A 15,617-nucleotide genomic window follows, 5' to 3' on the forward strand; every position below is an offset into this window, starting at 1 on the left:
CGCTTTGAGAATTTCGGTCGGTTTCAACAGTTTCCGAACACCAGATAAATGCTTATCCGTTTCATAGTGTATAAAATAATATCAATTACTTGTAATAGTTTGTTTTGGTTTCACTATATACAACTTTATATCTACACGATCCATGAAATCGAATTGGCAGCAGCAAGTGGATGAATAGTGAACACAAACCCTTTCATCTGCAATAGTATGTGTTTTTCCCAGTTCATTAGCAGCAGTTGAATCAACATCAGCTAAGAATCCTGTAACGGTTCTAGCCGACATGAATCCTCTTGATAGAGCAGGATCCCTAGTTGGTATAAAAAAAAAAACAAAAAAAAAATATTTTTCTAAAACACAATTAACTAAAACACAAAGTTTAGCATTGTATAAAACATAATTGAAAAACACAATACATTAACTAACTCACAAAAATCAATCAGTACATAAATAATGCCTAACATCAAAATTACCTAAAATCATCAAAAATAGAATAAATATTACTAGTTTTCAAAATCAAAATAACGTAAACAATCATTTAATAAATTCAACCCCACTATTGATATGGTTAACCATTTTAAAATCCAAAACCACATATAGACAAACCACTTTACTACTCAACTTTTTCTAACCAAACAAAAGGCACAGTATAAAGAATAAAACGCAACAAAAGAAATTTCATCCACTTTATTGTGTTTTATCGAATCACGTCCAAAATGAATTTAAAAAAGATAAAATCCAAACAAACAAACAAACCATTTAATCCTCCAAACAAGCATGAATCAACACCGTAATTGTTTTCCGATTTAAAAAACACTAAATCCTTTCATCTGATTCAATCAGTGGTGTTGTGTTCTAACGCTAAGCTGCGGCGACGAGGTGAACACGATCAAGTTTTAATTACTCAAATTCTATCAACATAAGAACAGGTGTTATGTCTTATTAGGCAGCAATGGGCTCGGTCGCTTGGTTCAGCCAGGCCTTGTCGGATTCGTTGAGGTATGGTGCCAGGATATCTCTACATTTCATATGATAGCTGTTCACCCATTTTATTTCTTCAGGCAGAAGAAGGCTCGCATCAATCAACTTCGTCTGATACGGTGCCTGTAGTACAAATATAAACAACCAACATAAACAAGCTGATTCACTCGTGAGCTACTTGAGATCGGTTAAGCTAAAAAGCATTGGAGCTCATCTAATAAACGAGCTCAGACTTACGCAAGCTTGGATTCGGCTTGGTCAAACCCCTAAAGCCTTAGCATATCAATGCACAACCGATCGCATATTAAATGTATGAAAACAATACAACATAATGCAAACTTACCCATGTTATGTGCTCGAATTCCAAGTAACCTTTATTAGCATAGTTAAACTGTGTTGCAGCCTCCTTGATTATAAGAACATTTTCCAATCGTATACCGAATTTGCCATCTTCATAGTAACCAGGTTCTGGAAATAAACCAATACATTTAATTTACAAACCGGGAGTTATTTAATTTTTTTATATAACTGGAACATCTCTTTTATAAAAAACGTGACAATTTCACAACCAAAAAACAAACAAGATAAAGTGGAAGTGAAGATGCAATACAAACCATCTGTTACAGTCATTGAAGCTTGAAGTGGCACACTCAATCCGGGCCTAAAAGTAATTGAATGTGGGCCTGTTCATTCGCGATTGAATATTTTCAGAAATAAGTTTATTTAAACTTTTGGGTAGAATAACATGTAAGATAAGGCGTTCTTTAACTTACCTTCATGGACATTTAAGTAAGAGCCTATCCCGTGACCTGTTCCGTGTCTGTAATCTAGACCATATGACCATAATGGAACTCGAGCAAGAACATCTAGAGCATGACCTGTGGTTCCGTTGGGAAAACGAGCATTACCCAAAGCAATGTGACCCTTGAGAACCTACTTCAAACAAAATTATAAATGAAGGTAAAAATAAAGAAATAAAAATAACAGTATCAATAATAATAAAAATAACAGTATCAATAATGATAACCAAAACAGTAAGAATATAAAGGTAAGCCCAACGTACTGCTGTATAACATCTTTTTTCATGCTCAGAAGGCTTTCCAAAATGAACAGTCCGAGTTATATCCGTTGTCCCATCCAGATACTTTAAGGAATGACACCATAAAATAAAACTGGTGAATTATTTAAAATAATATTCAAAATTTAATAAATAAAACCTTGATGGAAGTTGTGAGAAGACCTGAGCACCGGAATCGCAAAGATACATGCTATTTGGATCAAGTTCGGCGCATGTTTTGGCTTGAGGTCCATAATGAATAATAGCCCCGTTTGGACCAACTGAAGAGATTGTCGGAAAGCTCAACCCTCTAAAATGCTACAACCATACAATATAAAAATTAATCAAGTAAAAAGAGGAGAAAATTTGATAAATTACAAACAATATTAGTTCAAATTACCAAAAAATAATAATTAAAGAAACACAGCTTGAGAATTTATTAAATTATATTACCTCTTTCGAGGCACGGAACTCCTCTAGCTTATCACTTACAGACACTTCTGTCAGTTTTGCATCCCCCCTGCATAATCACCAACAAGCAAAAATTATTTGTTACTTAATAATTTGGTAACTCTATACGTGAACTTTCAGCGGATTACAGAGCAACTAATTTTACATTTAAAGAACAGAAACCTACGAATGATTTTTAGAATTTTGGCTTTCTGACTCCTTGAAGTAGCCCGAGGCACCATAGATTTCCTTCATCTGCACCATAAAAAAAAGGGATAATTCTATATATCCTACTTAAAACTTGCATAATTTCATGTTTTTAGGTAAACAAAACGACACCCCGAAAACTTTATTAGTGAAAAAATGAAGAAAAAATATACAGAGTATAAGCCCAACTAAGCCCAAAATAGGCTAAAATTAAAAATCAAAACTAAAGTCATGGGTAACCTGATAGTATGCTTTTGGTTGGATATATATGATATTAGGCAAGGTTTAAGGGAGATATGAAGTCTCACCTTCTAAAAAAACGGTGAGAAATTGTGTTGCGTCACGTATGCATAGCAAGTAAAAAATAATATGATATTGATCTTTTATCTTAAACTAACCCGAGACTTAAAAGCATACCTGCTTATCCAGCCATGCAAAGTATTGTACAACAGCCGCACCATCCCGAATATGTGCATTTTTTAGTCCCTCCATCTCAACCGGATTCTAATAATTAAAAGTGAATTGGTTAGCTACCAATAATATCCTACAATCATGATTATAGCCCGCAAAATAGGCACAAATCATATAAATATATATATATATATATATATATATATATATATATATATATATATATATATATATATATGTATAGTTTAAAATTGACTATATACATATGTGTATAACTCAATATACATATATGTATATAGTCAATTTTAAACTATACATATGTGTATATTACGAAAGGTTTAGAAAAATGTGTGGTCCAGAATGCTTCTCAAGTTTCTCATATAGGGTGGACTTCTCTTAGGATCCCTACCCTATATATATATATATATATATATATATATATATATATATATATATATATATATATATATATATATATATATATATATATATATATATGGAGGGGCTCATGCGAGAACCACCCTTATTGTGAGAACCTTGAGAACCAATGTGAACACAACCTAAAATAGCTAAAAAAACCTAAAAAAACCTAACCCCCCCCCCAACCCCCAAGCTAAAATGCTAAAAACTAAACCCCCAAAAAACCTAAAAAAATCTAAAAAAAATTTTTTTTTTTTTTTTGCTTCGAAAAGTAGCGATTTTTTTATAAAAAATATTAAAAAATTCAAAAAAAAAAATTTTTGTGTGATTTTTAGCTATTTTTAGGCATTTTTGGTGTGTTCACATTGGTTCTCGCGGTTCTCACAATAAGAGGTGGTTCTCGCATGATCTTCTCCCTATATATATATATATATATATATATATATATATATATATGTATATATAATAGGCACAATTTTTTTTTGAAAAAATATATATATTGAAAATAAGTTACAAATTTAATGTTGTTAATTAAAGACGAAGACTACAAATTAATGATCTATGTAAGTTTATATCCTTACAATAATATTAAATATAAATATTAAATAAAGCATTCTTATTGGTTAAAATTTCTTCTTTTCTCTTCTTATCAATATTAGGTTTTTTGGGGGTTTAAGTTTAGGGTTTAGGTTTCTGGGGGTGGGGGGTTGGCTAGTTTAGTTTTTTCGTAGTGTTGCACATGTCTAATACTAATTTTTTTATTTTTCACAAAAATGTTTTTTTTTTTTTGGCATCTTAAAAATGCTAAACTTACAGCCAAAAAATGTTAATAAAAAAAATACATTGGTGTGATTTTTAAGTTTTTTTGGGAGTTTTCGAGTTTCATGAGTTTTTTAAACTCATAGGGGATTTCTCCCTGTAAATTGAACTATATATGGAGAAAACCGTAGTGAGTTCAAGAAACTTGGAAAACCTCATCTCCACCAACCATCATATTAATCTATGGTTGAGATTGATCTCTTACAAAAGGTGTTTTTCAGAAACATGTTGCAGTCTAACAAAAAGGTGTAACAACTGGAATTGTTACACTAAAAACTTTTTATAAAATAATGTAACATATTTTTTACATGCACTACAAATTAAAAAACTCGTAAATTCTAAGTTCTAAAATGTTACACTTCATAAAAGCTGAAAAATCTGTTGTTGAAACCCAAAAAAAAGTGTAACATGTGAAGTTACATATAATGTAAACGAGTGAAAAATGTAACAAATTCTCTCCTCTCTCCTGACACAAAAAGTGGAACATGTCATAATCTTGTAACAGCAAAAAAAGGTGTAACATGTGGCAAGTTTTGGTACATCCATTGAGTTTCATGAGTTTTTTTTTTTTTTAACTCATAGGGATTTCTCCCTATAATTGACCTATATATATATATACTAAGAAGGGCAAAAAAAAGCCGAAAGTTAAATTACCTTAAGAGATTTTGGAAGAGCCAAAGGTGACGGTTGCAGGAGAATCTGGTCAGGTCTTAATAACGAATACAAAGAATAGCAGCAACGAGGATCAACCCAAATCTTTTGGCTACTAACTTCTGTTTCACTTGCATCGTTTGATTGTAAATCCTTTGCTGATGTCAGCTGATTAGACGCAAGCAAAGCCACATCTGAGCTCACCGCATTGTAATCTTTAACTATAATTTTATTTTCCTCCATATAAGATTTAACCTGCAGAAAACAGACATTTTCATTTAAGTAATCTAGAAGATAATAGAGCAATATGTTATAATATAATTACCTCGGAAGACAACTTTCTTTCATCCACATAAAAGAAAGCTAATTTTGTTGTTACAACAGCAAATGCATGCACGACAGGAGAATACGAGACATCACTCCCACGTACATTATACAACCAAACAACCTGTTAACTAACATATTAGCATCAAACACAGTAGAAAAAGTAACATGGTTACCAAAACTGATCAATGTAAAGATGTAGTTTTACCTCATCAAGAGATGTAACTATTATTCCACGAGCTTTTTCCTTTTTGAGATTATCACGTAAATCTTTTAGCTTGTCTGAAACTGAACGACCGGAAAATTTTAGAGGATGAACATGAACTGGATTGATTTCAGCTTGCGGTTGATCCTTCCAAACTTCATCAACCAAGTTTCTGGTTGTGGGGACTAAATTTTGTTGCTTTTTTGCGAACAATGACTTCCATTTCTGTGCGGTTTCTGCTGATATGCACCAGAAATCAATCCCGATAGCGGAAGCTTCAGGTAAAGTCTGGTTCAAAAACGGTACTGGATTAGCTAAAAGACGGAAATGATTTTAAGAAAACACTAACAATACCGTAACGGGTCCAATTCTTGGTGTCCCCTTGTTTAAAAATACAAAAGTGTTAAACATATGGTGAAGCCAAGAAGATGCAAACACTTACAGTGGATATCCATAACTCTACAGACGGATCTTCTCCCATTCGCATAAGCTTCCACTCATCACTTAATTGTTGTTCTGCCTGCAAAAAGTAACGTCCGTCCGTCCAAAGCAGTGCTTCATTCTTTGTTACAAGCGCCAAACCTGAATAGTAGTAAGATTTAGGCCTACACTAGTCGCCAAAAATGAAACAAAACCACCCAGAGATCTTTTCATGGTTATAAAAGGCGCGCCAGGTGCTCGAGGTGATCTGGAAAACACCTCAGGCGGCATCTAGTGGCTGAACCAAAACTTTTTTAGTTAGGGGCTGGTTACATTTTGGTTCGGCCCTGGCAACGCCTCGCAGCTTTTGGTTGTACTCAAAGCTTATTTAGTTGTACATACAACAAAGCTTCTTGCGGACCTAAAAGCCTAGTATTTAAACAAAGGATATTCATCTTGTATGCCTAGATGGTTCCATTTGATTACTACTAAACAATGAATGAATTAATAATCAGAGATTAGAAGTAATTAGGACTAACCAGCACTGCCAGTAAATCCAGAAACAAAAGCACGCCTCTTGTCTCTAGCCGATACATACTCACTCTACATACATCATCCTCCAACAAACACACACACAGTTAGAAAATCACAACTATTGACGAATGATCATAATCAATTCGAAATTGAAGTACAAAGGGAATGAAATTAGAGAGAAAGTAAGAGGTGTTGAATAGATTAAACCTGATGGTAATCTTCGGATGGAACAACTAGAGCATCGAGAGGTGGAGTGTGTGAAGCCATTAACGATCGCAAAGCAGCGAGAGTATCCGCCATCTTACTTCGTTGTTGTTTCGGTTTCGGTTATTAGGGTTTATGATTCTGATCTGATGATGATTGATCGGTGGTGGTGGAGTGATGAGGACGACTTCTGTTGGTTGGGGAGAGCGATTTCTGCGGAGGGGATGAGGAAAATATTTTTAATTTATTATTTGTCACACAATAATAAATATTGTTAAACATCACCACCACCCCTAAATTAAATTTTTGGTTTTTTGAGTCCCTGACTTTATAAATTTATAACAGTATGAGTCTCTGCTGTCAGTTTTACCGTTTGACAGTTGTGAAAAGTCCATAATACCCCCGACCCTTAAATAGCGAGCTTAATAAATTGATTACCAGTTTCATTATCATCACCAGTTATCATTATCACCAGTTTCAACTCTTAAGAACATCATCATCATATTCAACAGATCTCTTCATCATCTTCATCGATCATCATCATCATCTTCAACAGATCATCTTCATCATCTTCATCAAACATCTTCATCATCGAACAGATCAGGTTCATCTTCATCCTCATATTGATTTTTGGTTTGATTTCGATGATTTGAATGTGTTTATATTGTGAAAAACAGAGGGTTGATTTTGGGTTCCATTCGATGATTTTGGGTTCCATTTGATGATTTGCGGTTTATTTTGAAAAAAAAACAGAGGGTTGATTTTGGGTTTGATGTATCAACAGAGGTTTTGATTCTTATGGGTTTAGGGTTTAGGGTATCAAAACAGAGGGTTTGAATGTGGGTTTGAATGTGTTTTGGTTTTGATTCTTGTGGGTTTAGGGTTTAGGGTATCAAAACAAAGGGTTTGAATGTGGGTTTGAATGTGTTTTGGTTTTGATTTTTGTTTTGAATGTGTTAGGGTATCAAAACAGAGGTTTGAATGTGGGTTTGAATATGTTTTGGTTTTGATTCTTGTGGGTTTAGGGTATACGGTATCAAAACAGGGAGGGTTTGAATGTGTTTTGGTTTTTGATTCTTGTGGGTTTGGGGTTTAGGGTATCCTCATTTGAATGTGTTTTGGTTTTGATGCTGGTTTGAATGTTTTTGTTGTATCGAATCGGTTTCGGATTGAATGTGTTCCTCGTTTGAATGTGTTTTGGTTTTGATTCTGGTTTGAATGTTTTTGTTGTATCGGATCAGTTTTGGATTGAATGTGTTTTGGTTTTGATGCTGGTTTGAATGTTTTTGTTGTATCGAATCAGTTTCGGATTGAATGTGTTCCTCGTTTGAATGTGTTTTGGTTTTGATTCTGGTTTGAATGTTTTTGTTGTATCGGATCAGTTATGGCGCGGTGCACATAAGGAAGTGATTGATATGAATGAATACAACCCCAGTGGCAGATACGTAATTAGCGAGCTCTGGAATTTCATATCTACCACTTGGGTTATATTCATTCATATGAATGAATACAACTCCAGTGGCAGATATGTAATTAGCGAGCTCTGGAATTTCATATCTACCACTTGGGTTATATTCATTCATATCTGCTACATTCCGAAGTGCACCCGTCAGTAAAGATACACAATTGCTTGTGGATCTTTGACGTTTTGTCTCTGTATTGTATGTTTCGGTCTTTTGTTATCGAGTCTGTAAGTTACGGTCTTTTGTTATCGAGAATTTTATTATGAATGAATATAACCCAATTGCTTGTGGATCTTTGATATATATAGGATACATTTAATTATTATATTGCATTTATTTAAAAAGAGTTAATTATTAGATTGCATTTTTTTAAAAATAAAAGAGTTAATTTAATTTGAAATATTAGATTTCTTAAGAAAAAAGCAAAAAATGAATTTAGGGGCTCAGGTTGATATTTCACTCATACTATAGGGACGCAAAGTGTTATTAATATATGTCAAAAGACGGTCCTACCCCTGCCTCAAACAGTCAAACTGACGGTAGGGACTCAAAGTGTTATGAATTTATAAGGTCAGGGACTCAAACAGCCAAAAATTTAATTTAGGGGCTCAGGTTGATGTTTAGGACATACCACAGGGACGCAAATTGCATTTTTCTCTATTATTTATAAGTTACCAAAATTGAATTTTAATAAATCAAAATGTCTTATAGGTAGGTATTGGATATAAAGGAGTTAAACGAGTCGTATGCGTGTTTTAAATTTGTGGTATTTGCATCGTCAGAGACCTGTTAAACCTGCTAAGACACGATTTGTTAGCCCAAAAAAAATAAACTTTGTCTGCTTATAAATGAAATTACTTTTTCCAACAGAATTAGATTGCTTTTGACAATAAAAATAAAAGTCAATAGTGTTTTGGCAACTAAAATAAAATCAAGAGTGTCAGATTGTAACTGTTCATATTGTAAGACCATACGGTGTTCAGTGTGATAGTGATAGGCGTGATGATGGTCAAGGTAGTGGTGGTTGTGGGGAATGAGGTGGCATTGTTGTGATTGGTTGAGAATGATTTAGTGATGGGTGTGATCAGTGGTGCAAGTGATTTACTAGTTGCGTGATAGAATTGGATGGAATGAGGTGACATTTTATAATTGGTTGGTTTTATAATAAGTTTAATATTTGTTAAAAATCTTTTTTTGTATGTATATATATTAATATACAATTATTTTACTGTTTTTTATTTGTAAAAGATAGGCTTTTATTAACATGTATTTTTGTTACTTACCATATGTATATGTATATTTAGTTCAGGTTAATACTGTTTAAAATTAATTATAAATTAAAGCTTCAAAGTATTTTCATTTGTTAAACCGTGCAATAAACGGGAGTCAATAACTAGTGATAAAGATGTATAGATTTTAGCTCAAAAAGAAATTGTATGCTATTTTCGTTATGGGGTAAAATTGCTCCTAAAAAGTTGATAAGCATATAATATTAGACTTCCTTTCAAAAAAAAAATATATATAATATTAGACTATTTGTAAAGAAAAATTTAGAAAGTTATGCGATGAGATTCCCAACTCCTCACCCAACATAATTTACATACAAGACAATGAATTATTTTGCTATTACCTATGGACCTCAATAATTCGGATCCTAAGTACAAAGAACACCTTTAGATCTCCATGGTTCTTTGTACTTGGGATTTGATTGTCAAACTTCATTGATCCAACAACACCAACATAATTTCAATTCTTCCAAACTTCAAATCATTTGAAAATTTCATAAACCGAATGACTCCCAATTTCATATCTAATTAACTCATTTCAATCAATTGACAAATTCAAATTTCTTAAAAATATTTCACGCCCTATAAAAGATCTTCAGAGTTGAAGTCCATAAATCATCCTCACTCTGCTTCAAAATCAGTTGGCTTGGATCCTAGCTCGTATGAGAACCTGTTAACTAACCTACGTCGTTGGTTTAAATGACCATAACCCAAAACAACCCGACAAACAGAAAGTCTATATTTGAAGTATAGATAGATAGATAGATACGAAGAAGGGCTACAGTTACATGTATATGAACAAAACACAAAAGGGTAAGCCACAACAACATACGAGTTCTCGCGATCGATCCTAACCGTCACTGTTCCCAAACTCAGAACAAGAGTTTCTCCTAACTTTATAAACCTTGAATTACTAACTTGTTTAGCTATTGCATTCTTCTCAACTGTTACCTTCATCTGCCCTAGATTCAAGATGCGCATCGAGCTTTGAAACCGCCTCCGGTCCACAAAACCTAGTTAATTCTTCCTGTTCAACCAAAACATTCATGTTAATTTTCATAGACGTGCCAAGCAGCTCGTACTACGCAAGACCGGCTTGTTAAAAGCTCAAATTGAACCCAGCTTAAACACGCTCATGTATTGGTGAAAAAAAAGCACAGAAGTGGGACTTGGTGTAAACCTTAATTGTAGTATTTTCAGAAGTAAGCTTCTCGCATTCCTCGGAGAGCCTCTGCAGCTCATCTCTGAGGGAATGGTTCTCGTTGCTTAGTGCTTCTACTCTCGCTTGTAGCTCTTCACACTCAGCCTAACAAAAACAACTGTAGGTTAGAAATACAAAAAAAAAAAAAAAAAAAAATGGGTTAGATGGATCATGTTCGCGTCTAGCTGTGAATAAGTGTGCCATGTTCGGGTCCGTATCAACTTTTTTGGTGTGTGTCGGGTTCAACCCACGAACGTGACCCATTTAACTCCCTATTTTCTAACGTGCACGGCTAATATAGGGTAGAAGGTAATTATGCAGTTGAGGTAGTATGAGATACCTGTTTGCGCAATCTTGATCTCCTAGCTGACTCTCGATTAGACTGCTTCCTTTTTTGTCTCTTTATTTCCCGCTCATCCTGCTGATATATCATAGTTGTATTTAGTTCATATTTTTGTTGATTTATCATGCATATGAAAGCCATTTGAAAACTGAAAATGCAATCAAGCAAATGAACGATCAGTAAAATAACTATCAAGTAAATTAATTACCACCTGAACCCACTGATCAGGCATCATTGGTGGTGGGACCGCTGTATGAGCACCAGAATGATTCGGTCGCATTTTCATGGTTCCACTTCCGGCAGATGGATTCCACAAGTCCATCCCCATATTTAGATTGGTACCGCCCATAGAAACAACAGGGTTTCCAGGTACTGGCGTCTGAATATTTGGCCCAGAATTGATATTCTGTGCATTAGCTGAAGATAAATGAAGATTATAATTTTTATAGCAACACATAATTAGAGATAAAAAAAGGTAAAGGTGTGTAAAATTACCATCTGCAAGCATCTGATTAAAGCTTCCTTTCTTGCCTCCCGAGTATTCCTAGAGGAATTGATTCAATGTCACACATAAGTAAGAAAGAAAATACGTTTCGACATTTATATCTCATGTGAAAACACATACATGTTGGTCATTTTCCTCACTTGCATCTGATGAACCGTCACTTCCACTTTCAGCGCTGTTTATTTCAACAACTACAGTCAGCAAGGCACAGTCCAAGATAAAAACAAAGGGTCTTTTTGCATTGTAGCTAAAATCAATTTGACCCATTTGTAAGTAGATGAGAAGAAAATTCTTCCTTTAATAAATGCGGAAATCAATTATATGAGTGACTACAAACCTTTGGGTTGCACCGCCGTCATTCCCCGAACTTGATGCCGCCTTCCCAGTCTCTCCAGTTCTACCATTGCCGTTTCCTGAAGTACCCTTTGACTTTTTATTTGTAGGCCGCTCCTTGCTTTCATAGGCCTTTGCTTCTGTTTCTACGATTGGCGGTGCGGTACCTGGGGTCTGTAAGGATAATGATAAGAGCGACATTTGGTTATATCTGTGCATGTATGTACACATATATGCTACCTATATATAAGAAGCATGTTCTAATTGCTTTTATACATATGTCGAAATGGGCCAGGTTGGAGACCTGCTAAATCATCTCTACTTTTTAGAATGTTATAAAATAACTAATGTGTTACTTATAATTACAATCTATATACATGGGTGTGTATATGGTACAACAATAATCTAAACCTTAAAACGGAATAAATCTTTTCTGCCTTTTTAAATTCCATATAAAATACATAAAATACATATACTAAAATAACAACATATGACTTTAACGCAACTGCTTTTTAGCTTATTTAGTCAAAATCATGTAACATGGATAAATGATTTGTAGGCAAGCTCAGCAAAAGCTTGCCCTAGAATAAAATTTCCATATATGGGTGGATCTAGCTTGTAAATAGGGGTAGCCCCCGCTACCCCTTGACGCTCCGGCGGTAGTGTAAATTTTGGAAAAATTTGACGTTTTTTTTTTATTTCGTTACCCCTTTTTTTGAAACGTTGCCCCTATAAGGATTTTCTAGATCCACCACAATATACATATATGTATGTATATGTGTGTGTGCACTTGTAGTGTGTATGCAAGCATGTGTACGGAAATGTGTGTATATAGTCCATATGCTATTACTTATGCATGCGCAGGGCCGACCCAAGCCCAAGAATTTTGAGGCTTGAGCTTTAGGCCTCCAAATCAATAGGGCCTCCAACTTAAAAAAAAAAATTATATATGATATTTGGGCTAGGCTGAACTTATCTTTATACGTACAAAAAATATATAGAAATACAAAAAAAAAGTAAATAAAAAAATAAATTAACTTCGCCAACAATAAACCTTTTAGTTTATTTTGCCGGTCCCAAGCCCGGGTAAAGGAGGGTTTTTCTCAAATAGTGTTTTTTTTTTTTGGAAAAAGGCCTCGAGTTTTTAATTTGCTTTAGGCCACCAAAATGGTTAAGCCGGCCCTGTGCATGCACGCGTGCGTGTATTTGTGTGTATCAAAGCGCTTTAAAGAAAACAAGAACAGATAGGTGTCATATATCCACATAAGGTGACAATCAAGAGAACAACCAAATCCTGTTGTGCCATCTGCATATATACTAAAAATAAAAATTAAAAATTAAAAAGAAAAGAAAAAAAAACGATGATTACCATAGGCATGCCAGGATGAGCATAAACCCCTGCTGGTGGATATAGAGCAGGATATGGAACGGGAGTCCCATACGGTGACATCATGGCGTGCTGAAGAAATTTCAAACATAAAAAAATCAAAAAACTTGCAAGTTTTGCAATTAATTCCTAAATTTGGTGGCATCATGATTACCTGGCCTCCCCACATATAAGGGTGAGGAGTCGGAGAAGCAACCGTTGATGCAAAAAAAGGCGGAGTGCCTCCAGCACCATAATAAGCCTAAACATGTAAGGTAGTAATAAACTACAGTAAGATTTTATCTCATCTCATCATCCCACATTCTCAATGCATCTTGTAAACAAGAAACAGAAACTAAATGTTTTAATCACACCTGCATCGAGTTTGACCAATCAGCATATGAAGGCGGAGGTGTTTCCTGTTGATAAGGAACAGGGTAAGTTTCCAGATGCAAACATAATAGATTATATATCCTCAACAACAACAAAAACCTGAGCTGAAACAGGTTTGGAAGGCTTAGCAGGTGAGCTCTCTTCCCCAGCCCCCATGCTATCGACAAAGAAAAACTCAGAATGAAGCCTAAAAGGGTTAAGTGCCTACGACTTAGACGTTATCAACAAGTACCTGGAAGCATCAAATGTAGTGCGGGTTAGCTACAGAAGAACAAAGGTGCTACTAATAGTTATTACAAAGCTTTCGTGTTTTCTATATCATTGTTTTAACTTTTAAAGATAACAAAATCCAGCTATTTTATAGCTATATTTAATTGCAAATAATATTAAAAAAACAAAAAATAAAAATAAAATGTCGCTATCTATCGCTACAACCCTAACAGCGAGCGTAGACCTATACGCTACGTAGCGCGCTATAGGGATCGCTACGCTCGCTATCGACAACTATGGCTGAGGAACGAAGCAATGTGAACCTTTTGATAAACGAATCAAGGCCAGATAAGACTGGAGACACTCTATTGACCACAGACAATGCCATAACTTGAAAGATTTCTTAAGCAGCATCACACTCTTGACATTATAATTAAAGCATACAAATACGCGGAATTTGTCATGAATTGTATTTAACTATTTATTAAAGGTAGCAAATGAACAAAATTTGCCGTCACTCATTATCGTTCTTCATCACTTGTTATTCTCTATCGCTTTTATGTTCCGATGCAGAGAACACGCGTAGCCATGAATGATATTTTGCCATAATAGGCTTGCAACATCGATTTTTAATACAAAGAAACCCTATTTAATCTCACTTGCTTTTTGCTTTTCGATCTCTTTCCTTTTGATTTTAAAAACCATCTTTAACAAGAGCCCGTCTAACACGTTACGAAACCAGCTGAAAAGCGTCGAATCACTACCATCAGTCACTAAAGCAAGTGATCACATATCTTAATCACCAACAATCTTCCATATTAAACAAACCTTATCTTTAGCACTTTAAACTAACTACTTGCAACACAACATACTTAAGTTGTTCTATGTCCCATTTCAAACATTCATCAAAATAAAAAAAAAATAAAAAAAAAAAACAGTGACTCATCACTTCATCCTCTTCTTTACCTCAATTTCTACACATTTCCTCAACCAAATTAAACAAATATTACAACAAATAGTCACCAGAATTAACAAAATTAGACAAATATCAGATCTGGTTCCTAAATTTGAACAATTATTATCCACCAAATTAGGGTAAAAACCGTAGAAACAGGAGAGAAGGAGAGAGAGACTGACTCGGTCAACAAATACGACACCAATTTCTGAAACGACAGATGCTGCTTTAATTTCTAACAACTGTTGACTGTGTCCATACAAAATCACAAATTTGAAGCTGGAAAGTTGGTAGAATGAGAAAGCCTGTTGAGTAGGTGATAATTGGTGTTCGGCCGGAGGAGGAGGACGCCGGAGAGATTGGTGGTTGGGGGGGTAGGGTTACATGTGAAGTGAGGGTGAGGAGGGATCCAGCTGTTAAAGGGGGAGTGGATAGAGATGCATGACTAGGCAAACATATTCTTGATGACTAGGAGATGTTATTATGCTATACTGTATGGTGATGGTTGTTCTTTGGATGATGATTTGTTACCTAAGCTGTATGTATACGGTATGTTATTATGTTATTTATATATATATATATATATATATAGGTAAAGAGTACTGTACAATATTGCTTATTGTATATTACGTACGTTTCAATCTCAGCCGTCAGATCATCTTCCCGCATTTTAAAATCGCATGTTTTTTTTATAACAATTTCGCATGTGATATTTTTTGATGAATTCGCATGTTGTTTTTTTACCAATTTCGCATGTGATAATTTTGATGAAATAGCATGTTGTTTTTTTATAACAATTTCGCATGTGATAATTTTTGATGAATTCGCATGTTTTTTGTACCAATTTCGCATGTGATAATTTTGATGAAATAGCATATGTTG

General features: G+C 34.5%; 2 protein-coding genes across 5 annotated transcripts; both read right to left on the reverse strand.

Annotated features, from left to right (window-relative positions):
- Positions 1-656: 656 nt before the first annotated feature.
- Positions 657-6,922, reverse strand: LOC110890413 (aminopeptidase P1). The gene is made up of 15 exons (XM_022138023.2): positions 6,684-6,922; positions 6,482-6,545; positions 5,965-6,104; positions 5,526-5,810; positions 5,319-5,441; positions 4,997-5,248; positions 3,110-3,196; positions 2,673-2,740; positions 2,489-2,555; positions 2,219-2,353; positions 2,042-2,122; positions 1,752-1,911; positions 1,593-1,661; positions 1,322-1,446; positions 657-1,101 (listed from the first exon to the last, which is right to left on the reverse strand). Exons 1-15 carry the CDS (start codon positions 6,774-6,776, stop codon positions 940-942), a joined length of 1,911 nt encoding a protein of 636 aa, XP_021993715.1. The 5' UTR covers positions 6,777-6,922; the 3' UTR covers positions 657-939.
- Positions 6,923-10,155: 3,233 nt separating this feature from the next.
- Positions 10,156-15,233, reverse strand: LOC110890412 (G-box-binding factor 1). 4 transcript variants are annotated; one of them, XM_035983951.1, is made up of 12 exons: positions 14,918-15,233; positions 13,670-13,802; positions 13,552-13,596; positions 13,353-13,439; positions 13,181-13,270; positions 11,816-11,985; positions 11,599-11,653; positions 11,469-11,517; positions 11,182-11,390; positions 10,971-11,048; positions 10,610-10,735; positions 10,156-10,456 (listed from the first exon to the last, which is right to left on the reverse strand). In XM_035983951.1, exons 2-12 carry the CDS (start codon positions 13,724-13,726, stop codon positions 10,370-10,372), a joined length of 1,053 nt encoding a protein of 350 aa, XP_035839844.1. In that variant the 5' UTR covers positions 13,727-13,802; positions 14,918-15,233; the 3' UTR covers positions 10,156-10,369. The 4 variants fall into 4 exon arrangements, with proteins under 4 accessions (XP_035839844.1, XP_021993712.1, XP_021993714.1 ...); XM_022138020.2 differs by having other exon boundaries at positions 10,971-11,051; XM_022138022.2 differs by having other exon boundaries at positions 10,194-10,456; positions 11,185-11,390; positions 14,918-15,186.
- Positions 15,234-15,617: the final 384 nt, after the last annotated feature.

This window comes from Helianthus annuus, chromosome 15 (assembly GCF_002127325.2).
Source record: "Helianthus annuus cultivar XRQ/B chromosome 15, HanXRQr2.0-SUNRISE, whole genome shotgun sequence".
Lineage (NCBI taxonomy): Eukaryota > Viridiplantae > Streptophyta > Magnoliopsida > Asterales > Asteraceae > Helianthus > Helianthus annuus.

What these genes read in the sequence shown, in the direction of transcription:
- LOC110890413 (XM_022138023.2), bottom strand. Translation starts at nt 6,776, where the DNA reads ATGGCGGATACTCTCGCTGCTTTGCGATCGTTAATGGCTTCACACACT. An exon ending in TTACTTAAATGTCCATGAAG is followed by an intron (nt 1,662 to 1,751) that starts GTAAGTTAAAGA and finishes GCGAATGAACAG; the next exon opens with GCCCACATTCAATTACTTTT. An exon ending in TTCAATGACTGTAACAGATG is followed by an intron (nt 1,447 to 1,592) that starts GTTTGTATTGCA and finishes GTTTATTTCCAG; the next exon opens with AACCTGGTTACTATGAAGAT.
- LOC110890412 (XM_022138020.2), bottom strand. Translation starts at nt 13,726, where the DNA reads ATGGGGGCTGGGGAAGAGAGCTCACCTGCTAAGCCTTCCAAACCTGTT. An exon ending in GACGGCGGTGCAACCCAAAG is followed by an intron (nt 11,654 to 11,815) that starts GTTTGTAGTCAC and finishes TGAAATAAACAG; the next exon opens with CGCTGAAAGTGGAAGTGACG. An exon ending in CTGATCAGTGGGTTCAGGTG is followed by an intron (nt 11,052 to 11,181) that starts GTAATTAATTTA and finishes ATGATATATCAG; the next exon opens with CAGGATGAGCGGGAAATAAA.